The sequence below is a fragment of the Lithobates pipiens genome, unplaced genomic scaffold (assembly GCF_037356315.1).
Source record: "Lithobates pipiens isolate NorthernLeopardFrog02 unplaced genomic scaffold, aLitPip1_a1.2 Scaffold_27, whole genome shotgun sequence".
Classification (NCBI taxonomy): Eukaryota; Metazoa; Chordata; class Amphibia; order Anura; family Ranidae; genus Lithobates; species Lithobates pipiens.
The window spans coordinates 213,591,683-213,604,356 of record NW_027507788.1 but is presented as its reverse complement, the minus strand read 5'-3'; the positions used below and the strand labels follow the sequence as shown (position 1 = coordinate 213,604,356).

The 12,674-nt window shown below is 44.0% G+C and overlaps 1 protein-coding gene across 2 annotated transcripts in view; it reads left to right on the top strand.

The window, feature by feature from the left end:
• The window catches only part of MEGF6 (multiple EGF like domains 6), a 531,150-nt gene that overhangs the window by 420,517 nt on the left and 97,959 nt on the right, over positions 1 to 12,674 (top strand). For both annotated transcript variants that reach the window (XM_077458226.1, XM_077458227.1), the window contains 2 exons: positions 5,578 to 5,700; positions 9,737 to 9,874. In XM_077458226.1, coding sequence (XP_077314352.1) covers positions 5,578 to 5,700; positions 9,737 to 9,874 — 261 coding nt within the window. The remainder of the gene's footprint in view (positions 1 to 5,577; positions 5,701 to 9,736; positions 9,875 to 12,674) is intronic.

The window sequence follows — 12,674 nt, the reverse complement described above, 5'->3', positions numbered from 1 at the left end:
TCTTTGATCCTAGCATATAGGCCTTCAGGTGAGGGAGGAGAGCTAAGTGTCCAATTCAGTGCCACCAAACAGCGTGCCGCCATGAGGATATGTCGAGTCAGTTTCTTATGCGGGACTGGGATTTTCAATGGTGATAGGTCTAATAGGAAAAAATTGGGGGTAGTGGGGATCGGCCTCTTGAGAAGTAAGGCCAGCAACTGCTGGACCGAGTTCCAGAAGGTGGCAATCCATGGGCAGTCCCAGTAAGATATGTAGGAGGGTTCCCATTGCAAATTTTTAATAAATGTCCACAAACCGTATTTTAGAAGTCACATTTCTCTGGACACTGGTCGCTACTTTCTTTTTATCTAAGTCTACATGCTGAAACGACCTTAAGGTCACACAAAGAAAAAAGGCAGCAGCCCAATCCCCGAGAGGGCCACATCCATCACCGTGCACTATCCACCAGAAGGCATTCCTTCCTTTTTGCCCACATGATTACCCACCCAGGACCAGTGACATCCAGTCTCCAACGCAAGCTAGACCTCTTTTTAAGACAAGATCATGCCCCATCTCCCCTTGAGACTAAGCCTTTTTACCCATCGTTGAACTGTAAAATGCTACAACCTTAGTGGGCTGTAGAGGATCTGATGTTTGCTAACTTTTGGAAAGGGTGGGCTTAATGTAAGGACGGAGGGGTTTAATCTTGACTTGGACAGAAGTTATAGTCCCATGCAGCCTGGCTCCAAGGTTTCACAAGGATACAGCAGAAGGTATAAAGATTAATATAGATAATAACTGCAGGCACGACAAGGTATTTGCACTTCAACACTCTTAGGTCAGGTCAAAGTCACTATTAAGTCCCACCCATGAGCAACCTGAAACATGGCAAACTGTAGATATATACCAATGATTTAAATTGAAAAAAATATATATATTTTTTTTTTAGGTATATGATTGCTACATATGAACACATAGAAAACAATCACAGTGGTTTGTGAAAAAAAAGGGGTAGAAACACTTTAAATAAAAACATCCTAAAGAAAAACATTCCTTTGGGTACTCAGGGAGATTACGGTATCTATAAAACGCATTCCACTTCTTGTTTGTTCTGCTCCGTAAAGTTGATTGACACTCACCGGCCGTCGTTTAAAAAGTCTTTGATAGCCTGCCCTGTTCTCTGTAAACACACTATAAATTGGTTGGTATTGTTTGAGTGACGCACAATGGGGGCGACTGTACGAAGGAATTAGAGGCCCACCGTTCAGGAATAATAAAAATTTCTAGTATAAATAGTTGAAGGTACAGGGAGGTATAAATGGGAGCTGAATGGATCGGGGCATTGGGCCTTGTTTATATTACTTAAGCCACTAATCACATTTTAGTTCTTCTTCAAGTATTGATTCAGAAATCTACTGTGACTACAAGCAGCATTCAGGGCTGTCTTTAAGGCAGGGCAAAAGGGGCAGCTTCCCTGGGCCCTGCCATTGTTGTGGGGCCCAAAGCAGCTACCTCATACTTGCCAACTATCCCGGTTTAAATTCCCTTGTCCCTTGAAGTTTTATTCATATGTAAATAGAGGCGGCATTCATATGTATATCATGCCCCCTCTGAGGTCATATCCGCCATCACCTAATGCTGCCCACTGGGGAGATAAAGGGCCATGCTTGAAAGTCCTGCCTCCAACTGTGGTCATTTAGTCTAACATCAGCCTGTTCTGCAAAGGTAAGCAAATTTGTGGGTCGAGGGTAGTGTGGGGTGGGCAGAAAAGGAATTACAGTTTGGGGTGTACAGGTGAGCAAGGGGGGGGGGGGGGGGAGGTAAGGAAGGTGGGTGCAAAAATTAACAGAGGAGGCAGGTAGAGTTAAAGAGGCAGAGGGTTGGAGTGAAGAGGATGGGGGGAGGTTTGGGGTGCAGAGGTTAGCATGGGTTTTAGGATGCAAAGGTGTACTGACAGGGTGGCTAAAGATGTAGGTCGCGTGTAGGGAAGCCCAATTATTTGAATGCGCTCTATGCGCTAGAAATGCCAGAGAAAGTCCCTAATGCTTTTTCAAAATCACACGGTTGCACAGCACATGTCAGCAGATGCGTGAGGGTGGCATTAACAATTAGTGGCACTGCTGTTTATCTGCTAAAAGGCAGCACATTTCTGTGGTGTCAGGAAAGCGATTTTGCATGCGTTCCCGACACACACAAATGTGAACCCAGGCTAAATGTCTCAGTTACATTGGTGGTCAGTGTAAATCCTCTCATTACATTAGGGCTTGGTGTAGAATCCTTTCATTCACACTAATGGCCAGTGTGAAGGTCCCCCTTACATTAGTGGTCAGTGTAAATCCCTCCTTACATTGGTGGTTACTGTGAAAGCTCCCATTACATTAGTGGTCAGTGTAAATCCCTCCTTACATTGGTGGTTACTGTGAAAGTTCCTATTACATTAGTGGTCAGTGTAAATTCCCTTTACATTGGTGGTCATTGTAAATCTTCCCATTACATTGGGGCTTGGTGTAGAATCATTTCATTCACACAAGTGGCCAGTGTGAACGTCCCCCTTACATTAGTGGTCAGTGTAAATCCCTCCCTACATTGGTGGTTACTGTGAAAGCTCCTATTACATTAGAGGTCAGTGTAAATCCCCTTTACATTGGTGGTCATTTTAAATCTTCCCATTACATTGGGGCTTGGTGTAGAATCCTTTCATTCACACAAGTGGCCAGTGTTAACCTCCCCTTACATTAGTGGTCAGTGTAAATCCCTCCTTACATTGGTGGTTACTGTGAAAGCTCCTATTACATTAGAGGTCAGTGTAAATTCCCTTTACATTGGTGGTCATTGTAAATCTTCTTACATTGCATAGGGGCTTGGGGTACAATCCTTTTATTCACACTAGTAGCCAGTGTGAAGGTCCGCCTTACATTAGTGGTCACTGTAAATCCCTCCCTACATTGGTGGTTACTGTGAATGCTTCTATTACATTAGTGGTCAGTGTAAACCCCTATTACATTAGTGGTCAGTGTAAACCCCTATTACATCGGTGGCCAGTGTTGAAACTCCTCTTCATACAGTCTGTAAAAAAAAATAAAAAATCAGCATTGCCATTGATCACACCCTCCCTTCCCCCCAGCACTGCCACTGATCCCAGGAGTTTTAGGATCCCTAGGAGTTTTGTGTCTATTGATGGGTCCCCTCACCACCCCAGTCCATGGTGTGCAGGCAGGTGGAGAGCGAAATTGCATGGGGGGGGGCAAAGAAAATGTTTGCCCAAGGGCCAATCAATATTAAAGACGGCCCTGGCAGCATTGCTTGGTTGTCTTTTCTACCAGTCTTACTAAATGGCCTACTTATCTTCAGATAAAGTCACTAAAGTCAATTATTGACAATGGACCACTTATCCTCTGGATTTTAGGACACGTCTTATATCCAGGTCAGGCTGCACCATTCAGCCTTTCCATAATTGCCAAAAATGTTTGGAGTTTGGATCAGAAAATGGTTATGTTCAGATAAGTTGAATAGGAAGTCTACCAAAGCTTAGCACCAGGTTGCCTGCTGGAAAAATGTTTGTGGGATACCCAGAACAAAGAATTGAAAAGTAGACAAAGAGTGTCAGCCCAATATTGGATGAAATTGAAGACCTTGTCTTAATTGTAGAGTACCAAACAGGCTGGGTATTCATAAATCTTGGGTTATATGCTTGTACCCTCAGGTAATTGGACACTGGCACAGCTTTGAAGGTAGGGATGAGCCGAACACCCCCCGGTTCGGTACGCACCAGAACCTTCGAACAGACCAAAAATTCGGAGGAACTTTAGAACCCTATTAAAGTCTATGGGACTCGAACGTTCAAAATCGAAATGCTAATTTTAAAGGCTAATATGCAAGATATGCAACAGACAACACCAGCAATAAGGGGTATCTTCAGGTGTATACTGTGCTGGAGGCACACAACATGCACTTTAACTCCTGCAGATGGCTGTATTAGAGAACACCAGCAATAAAGGGTAGATACAGGTGTATACTGTGCTGGAGGCACACAACACCCACTAACTCCTGCAGATGCCTGTATTAGAGAACACCAACAATAAAAGGTAGATACAGGTGTATACTGTGCTGGAGGCACACAACACCCACTTTAACTCCTGCAGATGCCTGAGAAAAGAACACTGTCCCTGCCTATCTTGCTCTTTCCCTGCACGCCGGAACACACTACACAAGGCCGCCACGCTGGCGGCCTTATATAGTATGGGGCGTGTACTAAACCCCCTGAGCTATAATTGGCCACAGGCATCCTGCCTGTGGCCAATTATGGCTCTTCTTGCTGTCGGCGCTGTGATTGGCCAAGCATGCGGGGTCACAGTGCATGCTTGGCCAATCATGAGCCAGCAATGCAATGGCGTAGTGGATTGTGGGCCGTTCGTGCCACACGAATTTGGTGCGAACGGTCCACAAAGTTCTGAATTCGCCAAACAGACGAACGGCCAATGTTCGAGTCGAACACCGAGCTCATCCCTATTTGAAGGACACACACCATTAGCAATCCCCTATATAACCCTATATAGCATCAAGAACAAACGGAAAGTAAAGGTTGTTCAAGATAGGCCCATCAGTATCACAATTACACTGAATCCATACAAACATTAATTTTTTATGACAAAAAGTCATCTAAAATATAAAAAGTCATATAAATCACAGATCCAAAATTATATCACCATCTGCAGACATTGTTTAGGTATAGAAGTAGCAAATAGCAATAAATAGATAAATAAATAGCAATAAATATAAAAATAAATAAATCATGATTCTCATTTTGGCCAGAATCGTGCAGCTCTAACCACCACTGGTCCAGCTTCTCTCTTCACCGATTAGTGGGTGCTGGCAGGCATCCATTGGCCGTCACCAGCTGATTGGCTCCTGCTGCGTCTAATGAGAACTCCGTCACGGCGCTGTCGGCACGCCCCCTTTTCGGAAGTGCCGGATCGAGTACTGGGTACTCGACCCGGCGCAGGAGAGATGCTCTGCTGCCATATAAGTATGTTATGAGGTCGGTAAGCGGTTAATCTTTTAGGAGTATCTCACCATAAACTGAAATTTCTATTGCATGTGATGCCTAAAACGTTATATTCATTTTTTTTTTTTGTTATATTATTTATTTATTTTTTGTTTTTTAAAGTGGAGTTGCCCTTTAAGTTGGCCAACAAAAGGTATCGCTCATTCCAACAATGCACAATTCATTTATATTGAAGTATAATGTTGTAGAATTGCTATGCACAGGGCAGACAGTTAATTTGCGGATCTTATTAAGGTGGCGGTCCTAATTTCCATGTCTCCGCTGCCGCCCGTCTCCGCCAGTCCATTCCACACCAGCGGTATTAATTAGACCTTCATGGCACAAGTTGAATTGTAATTGTCTCAGCCTGGCTCCTAATAAGCCCTTGCGGACTGCAGTAAAAGCATTTACAAATTAAACTTCTTTTTTTTTTTTTCTTTCCATCCAGGGGATTATTATTTTTGGCTGAATTGTTTTCGGAGCTCCATCGCCCCGTTCTCACGTTTGAATAATCTCTCCCCTCTTCTTCTTTTTTTTTATTTTATTTTAAAAAGACATTAATGAGTGCGTGACGGGGCAGGCCATGTGTGCGCACAGCTGTCTCAATACTCGCGGCTCCTTCCACTGTGGTTGCAGTCCCGGGTACGAGCTTGGAGTTGATGGAAAGCAGTGCTACAGTAAGTGTTCCATTGAGGGGGGGGGGGGGGGGCGTCTTCAACATCTGCAAAAAATCTGCTTCTTTGGCTGTGAAATATTTAGTGTTCCTCTGCCAGAAAAGCGCCATTTTTCTTCTCCTGATTTCTTGCTTTCCTTCTCTCTCTCTCATGACATAGTTACATAGTTGGTAAGGTCGAATAAAGATACCAGTCCATCACAGATTTCAAGAAGATTTGCATTTGAGTTTAAAAATATTTTAAAATGGAACTCTAGAAAAAAAACTTTTTTATTTTTTTTTATTTTTAATTTTTGATTTGAGTAAGAAGTGGTACGTCCAAAGAAATAATACGCAATTCTTGTAGATGTTTTTTCTGCGATTTTAAAGAATTGTTTACATAAAATATATATATTTTTTTTCAAATCGATTGTTTATTTTATACCTTGGTACCTTAAAAGTCCCGCCCGCCCTTCCTCTTTTTTTTATTTTTATTTCATCGGGATACGGTACCGTCATAGGCGTGCGCACAGGGTGTGCCTGGGCACGCCCTAATCACCCTGTGCAATGCCGATTCCCCCCCTGCTTAACCCCCATGGCAGCTACTGAGAAAGGGACCGGGAAATCTCTGTTCTCATTCCCTTTCACTGCTATTTCACCAATGCCCCGTCAATGGGGCTCCTAACACATTGTAAAAAAAATAAAAATAATAATTTTTGTTTTGTTTTTATTTTATTTTGTTATTTTTTACAATTTTTTTAAAATAATTTTTTCATAATTTTTGTTTACATTAAATTAAAAAAAAAAAATAACAAAATAAATTAATAAAAAACAAAAACTGACACCAACACTATCCACTACTCTACTGCGCATGTGTGTTTAAATTTTTGGGCGCACACCCTAATGCAATAGGCTGCGCACACTTTTAATTATAAGTTAATTGTAAATTAATTAATTTGATTAACTTTTACTTAAAAATTAAAAAAATTAAAACCACTTTTAATTGAAACAGTAAATTTGGAGCGACCTCCTATGTTCACAGTGCAGCAGGATCCAGAAGCTAGTGGAGATCACTGTAGAAGTGGTGTAGTAGTGGTGACTACTACAGTGATTTCCGACTTCTAAGGGGATCCCGCAGGTATGGAGCATACATACTTGCATTGATTCAACCTGAGCCAATGTTTCTATGCAAAATAGTCCATACCTAAACCTCAGCTTTTAATATTAACCTCTTTCCTCCGACGAGGCGCATAGATGACGGCGCGTGCGCAGTCACCAGCGGGGAGCGGAAAGCTCCCGATTGGGAGCTTTCCAGCCAATCATAGTGGTCACATGGCCCGAATGCCCGCCTCCGAATTTCGAAGCTCTTAAAGTGTCGGGAGGGGGCAGCAGGAAGGGGATAAGGTAACGGGTGGAGCCATGCAAATACTTTCATTTTGTTCCTGGAAATGAAGGGATGATCTGATGAGTCCTATATGATGATTTCCTCCCTTTTGAAGTTGTCCTTTAAAAAAATGCCCCCCCCCCCCCCCCCCCACAAAGATGAGTCAGTGATCGACACCAGATCCCCATATTATTCTATTGTGTTGGTTGACATCTGAGCGATGTGCTCCTGCTCAATGATCGGAAAAAGTACAGAAACTTCTTTGGGGGGGTATGGTCACATGTTTTTGGACGACCCCGTGGACCTCAATGGGAGCGCCTGAAAATTGTGCCGAACAACCACCCCCCCTCCATCTTGAAAATTAGATTTCATTTGGCTAAATAAAAACTGCTAAAGCCTTAAAACACCTGAAAATGTGCAAAAAAATCCTTAAAAAGAAAATCACAAGAAAATGCTTACGCTCAACTACTAATCCAGGCTAAACCTTCTTCCCTATTCCAGCGATGCTTCTTCCAACAAGGTCCCAGCTGGCCCCTCTTCATGGTGTGCCGTGGCTCCGTTCCACCTTCGCAGCAGCTGTACTTATGGTGGACACCAGCTGTCGCTAAGAATATGCTTTCTCAATAGCAGGGGTCTCCAAACTTTCTGAACAAAGGGCCAATTTACTGTCCTTTAGACCTTGGGGGGGGGGGGGGGGGCTGGACAGTGGCCAGGGGGGGTAGAAAATACATTAGCATCAATGAGAGTAAAAAGTGCCCCATGGTTGGTATCAGTGGGAAGAATAGTGCCCCATCATTGGTGTCGGTGAGAAGAATAGTGCCACATTGTTTTGGTCAGTGGGAAGAATAGTGCCCCATCATTGGTGTCAGTGGGAAGAATAGTGCCCCATCATTGGTGTCAGTGGGAAGAATAGTGCCCTATTATTGGTGTCAGTGAGAAGAATAGTGCCCCATTGTTGGGGTCAGTGATAAAAATAGTGCCCTTTTGTTGGGATCAGTGGGAAGAATAGTGCCCTATCATTGGTGTCAGTGGGAGGAATAGGGCCCCATCATTTGTGTCAGTGGGAAGAATAGTGCCCTGTCAGTGGGAGGAATAGTGCCCCATCATTGGTGTCAGTGGGAGGAATAGCACCCCATCATTGGTGTCAGTGGGAAGAATAGTGCTCTGTCAGTGGGAGTAATAGTGCCTCATCATTGGTGTCGGTGGGAGGACTGGTGCCCCATCATTGGTGTCAGTGGGAAGAATAGTGCCCTATCATTGGTGGCTATGGGAGGAATAGTTCCCCTATCATTGGTGTCAGTGATAGAAATAGTGTATTTTTGTTAGTATCAGTGGGAGGAATAGTACCCCATCATTGGTGTCAATGGGAGGAATAGTGCCCCATCATTGGTATCAGTGGGAGGAATAGTGCCCCATCATTGGTGTCAGTGGGAGGAATAGTGCCCCATCATTGGCGTCAGTGGGAGGAATAGTGCCCCATCATTGGTGTCAGTGGGAGGAATAGTGCCCCATCATTGGTGTCAGTGGGAGGAATAGTGCCCCATCATTGGTGTCAGTGGGAGGAATAGTGCCCCATCATTGGTGTCAGTGGGAGGAATAGTGCCCCGTCATTGGTGTCAGTGGGAGGAATAGTGCCCCATCATTGGCGTCAGTGGGAGGAATAGTGCCCCATCATTGGTGTCAGTGGGAGGAATAGAGCCCTTCATTGGTGTCAGTGGGAGGAATAGTGCCCCATCATTGGTGTCAGTGGGAAGAATAGTGCCCCATCATTGGTGTCAGTGGGAGGAATAGTGTCCCATTATTGGTGTCAGTGGGAAGAATAGTGCCCCATCGTTGGTGTCAGTGGGAGGAATAGTGCCCCATCATTGGTGTCAGTGGGAGGAATAGTGCCCCATCATTGGTGTCAGTGGGAAGAATAGTGCCCCATCATTGGTGTCAGTGGGAGGAATAGTGTCCCATTATTGGTGTCAGTGGGAAGAATAGTGCCCCATCGTTGGTGTCAGTGGGAGGAATAGTGCCCCATCATTGGTGTCAGTGGGAGGAGTAGTGTCCCATCATTGGTGTCAGTGGGAAGAATAGTGCCCCATCATTGGTGTCAGGGGGAGGTACAGTGCCCCATTGTTGGGGTCAATGACAGGAATCGTGACCAAATGTGGGTGTAGAAGGAATAGTTCTCTGTATCAGTGGGAGAAATAGTGTACCAAGGGCCTGATAAAGTTTGGAGACCCCTGATCTATAGAAATGAATGGGGTGACAATGGATTTGTGATGGAAGAGGAACATGCAGATTGTTGTTTTCAATACGGCTCTACTTTGTATCCCCATCTCCCCATCTCACTATATCCAGTTTTCTCGAGCAGAGAGTTTTTTCTTTTTGTGAATGTGTTACAAAGTGTCTTATTTGGAGAACCCTCCAGAAATCGCACTTCTTGTGTCAGGCCGACAACGCTGAGCCCCCCTGCCATCCAAATTACCCTGAGCGTTGTCAGCCTGACGTGGTCCGCTCCGGTTGTCCATTGGGTCTTCTATTTGGCCGTTGACCTGATAAGAAGTCCAACGGCCAACTCAAGGGACTTGGATCGGCAGCCCAGTATGTTAAAGGTTAAAATTTGGCACTGGGAAGAAAGTGGCTTATATTTGTCTTGCTCTATTTTTAATCCTTTGTTTTTCTAACCCAGGGATAGAAATGGAGATCATTAACAGCTGTGAAATAAACAATGGCGGATGCTCCCATGATTGTCGTCACAGCGGTACAGGTCCTCTCTGTCTGTGCCCGCAAGGGTTGGATCTGGATTCCGATGGGAAAACCTGTGTTGGTAAGTTGCATTGTGGTAAAGCTTTGATCCAGAGAATGAGAAAATAAAAAGTATTAATAATGTACACCCACCGGACACTTTATTGGGTCCCCCTTGCTAGTAGCAGGTTGAACCCCCTTTGGCCTACATTCTTGGTGGCATAGATACAACAAGGTGTTGGAAATGTTCCTCAGAGATTTTGCTCCATAGTGACATGATAAAATCACGCAGTTGCTGTAGATTTGTCGGCTGCACATCCATGATGCCAATCTTCCGTTCCACCACATCCCAAAGGTGCTCTATTGGATGAGATCTGGTGAGTGTGGAGACCATTGGAGTACAGAGACCTCATTGTCCAGTGGTGAGATGATTGGAGCTTTGTGACTTATCCTGCTGGAAGGAGCCATCAGAAGATGGGGACACTGTAGTCATAAAGGGATGGACATGGTCAGCAAGAATACTCACAATACTCAGGTTCCACCACATCCCAAAGGTGCTCTATTCGATTGAGATCTGGTGAGTGTGGAGGCCATTGGAGGACAGGGACCTCATTGTCCAGTGGTGAGATGATCGGAGCTTTGTGACATGGTGCATTATCCTGCTGGAGGGAGCCATCAGAAGATGGGGACACCTTAGTCATAAAGGGATGGACATGGTCAGCAGCAATACTCAAGTAGGTCGTGGTGTATAAACCATGCTCAATTGGTAGTAAAGGGCCCAAAGTGTGCCAAGAAAATATCCCCCACACCATTATACCCCCACCACCAGGCTGAACCGGTGACACAAGGCGGGGTGGATCCATGCGCCAAATTCTGACCCTACCATCTGAATGTTGCAGCTGAAATTGAGACTGAGACCAGGCAACGTTTTATCAATCTTCTATTGTCCAATTTTGGTGATCCTGTGAGAATTGTAGCCTCAGTTCTTAGCTGACAGGAGTGGCACCTGGTGTGGTCTTCTGTGGCTGTAGCCCATCTGCTCCAAGGTTCGATGTACTGTGCGTTCAGAGATGATATTCTGCATACCTTGGTTGTAACGAGTGGTTCTAGAACACCTTTGGGATGAATTAGAGCAGAGACTGCGACCCAGGCCTTCTCGCCCAACATCAGTGCCTGACCCCACAAATGCGCTTCTAGAAGAATGGTCAAACATTCCCATAGACACCCTCCTAAACCTTGTGGACGGCCTTCCCAGAAGAGGTGAAGCTGTTATAGCTGCAAAGGGCGGAGCCAACTCAATATTGAACCCTACAGAATAAGACTGGGATGCCATTAAATTTCGTGTGTGTGTGCGTGCGTGCGTGCGTGCGTGCGTGCGTGCGTGCGTGCGTGCGTGCGTGCGTGCAAATAAAGGCAGGTGTCCCAATACTTATGGTAATATAGTGTGTATACAAATGTTTTGCCTTTCATTTCAAATTATAATCCATATGGGTTGTTCTACAAGGTGATTGCTTACAATCTACTTAATCAAAAAGACATGTCCATTATTCTGAATGAACATTATATATACAAAATAAATGCAGCGCTAGTAAATTAGTGATCGGACTAACAAGTGATGTAAAAAACTAACATTGAAAAAAATCCAAGAGATAAGAAAATGAAGGCAGAGTCCCATTAAGATTCAAGTCCATATCACTGTAACAGTGTTCATTGTTTGATATATGGACTTGAATCTTAATGGGACTCTGCCTTCGTTTTCTTATCTCTTGTTTTTTTTTCAGTGGAACCCTGGTTTAGTTTTTACATCACTTGTTAGTCTGATCGCTAATTTACTAGCGCTGCATTTATTTTGTATGTTTTACTGGTTTTGAAGTTTTTTGTATTAGACTTTGCTGTATATTGTGCTAGCAGCTGTATATTGTTTATATTGTCTATTGTTTATTCACATTCCATATTTATTTCACATATTTTCTCAAATTTTCAAGCATTACGTTGGCCCTTTGAGCCTCTTTTCTTAATTTCTGAATATTATATATGCTGTAGATAGATAGACAATATTGAAACCCCACAGGCGTGCGCACAGGGTGTGCCAGGTGTGCCCAGGCACACCCTAATCACCCTGTGCTACACAGGTTCCCCCTGCTGCTTGACTGCAGAGAAAGGGACTCGGGAATCTCTCTCCTCAGCCCCTTTCTCTGTCTCAAAAGTGACATGTCAGGGGCCTGTTCAGGCCCCTGATATCTCACCTAAAGCCAACCCCCTCCCCCCCAAATGGTGCTCGTAAAAAATTGTAAAAGAAAATAATAAAACATTTTTGTAAAAAAAAAATGTAAAAAATAATAAAAAATAAATAAAATTGTAAAAAGTAATAATAAAATAAAAAGAAACTACTGACAATCATCAACTGTTCTGCTGACACTGTCCATTGCCCTACTGCCATATATATATATATATATATATATTTTTTATATATATATATATATATATATATATAAATATATTTTTTTCTTTTTTATATTTTTTATATATATATATACACATCCCTCTTTCCTCAGCTGCATAAGAGCTGGGGGGGGGGGGGGGGGAGGGGAAGATGCAGCACACTGATCTTCCCAGTGAATGGCTGTGCAGCTTGGTCGTGTTAGGGGGACAAGTCTGATCACTGGAGGAGAGAACACTGAGTTCCCAGCATAGGTAGAGAGCTGACCGCGATGTGTTCTACTGCTTAGTGAGGTCAGTTTATAATAGGAAAGCGGAGGGGACTGGCAGGAACACCGGGGATTTCGCACAAAGGAAGCAATACAAAGAGAATGGGAGACTCTCTCATACAAGTACACGGTACAGCAGCCACATATCAGGAATATGAAGTGTTGGGGGGAACA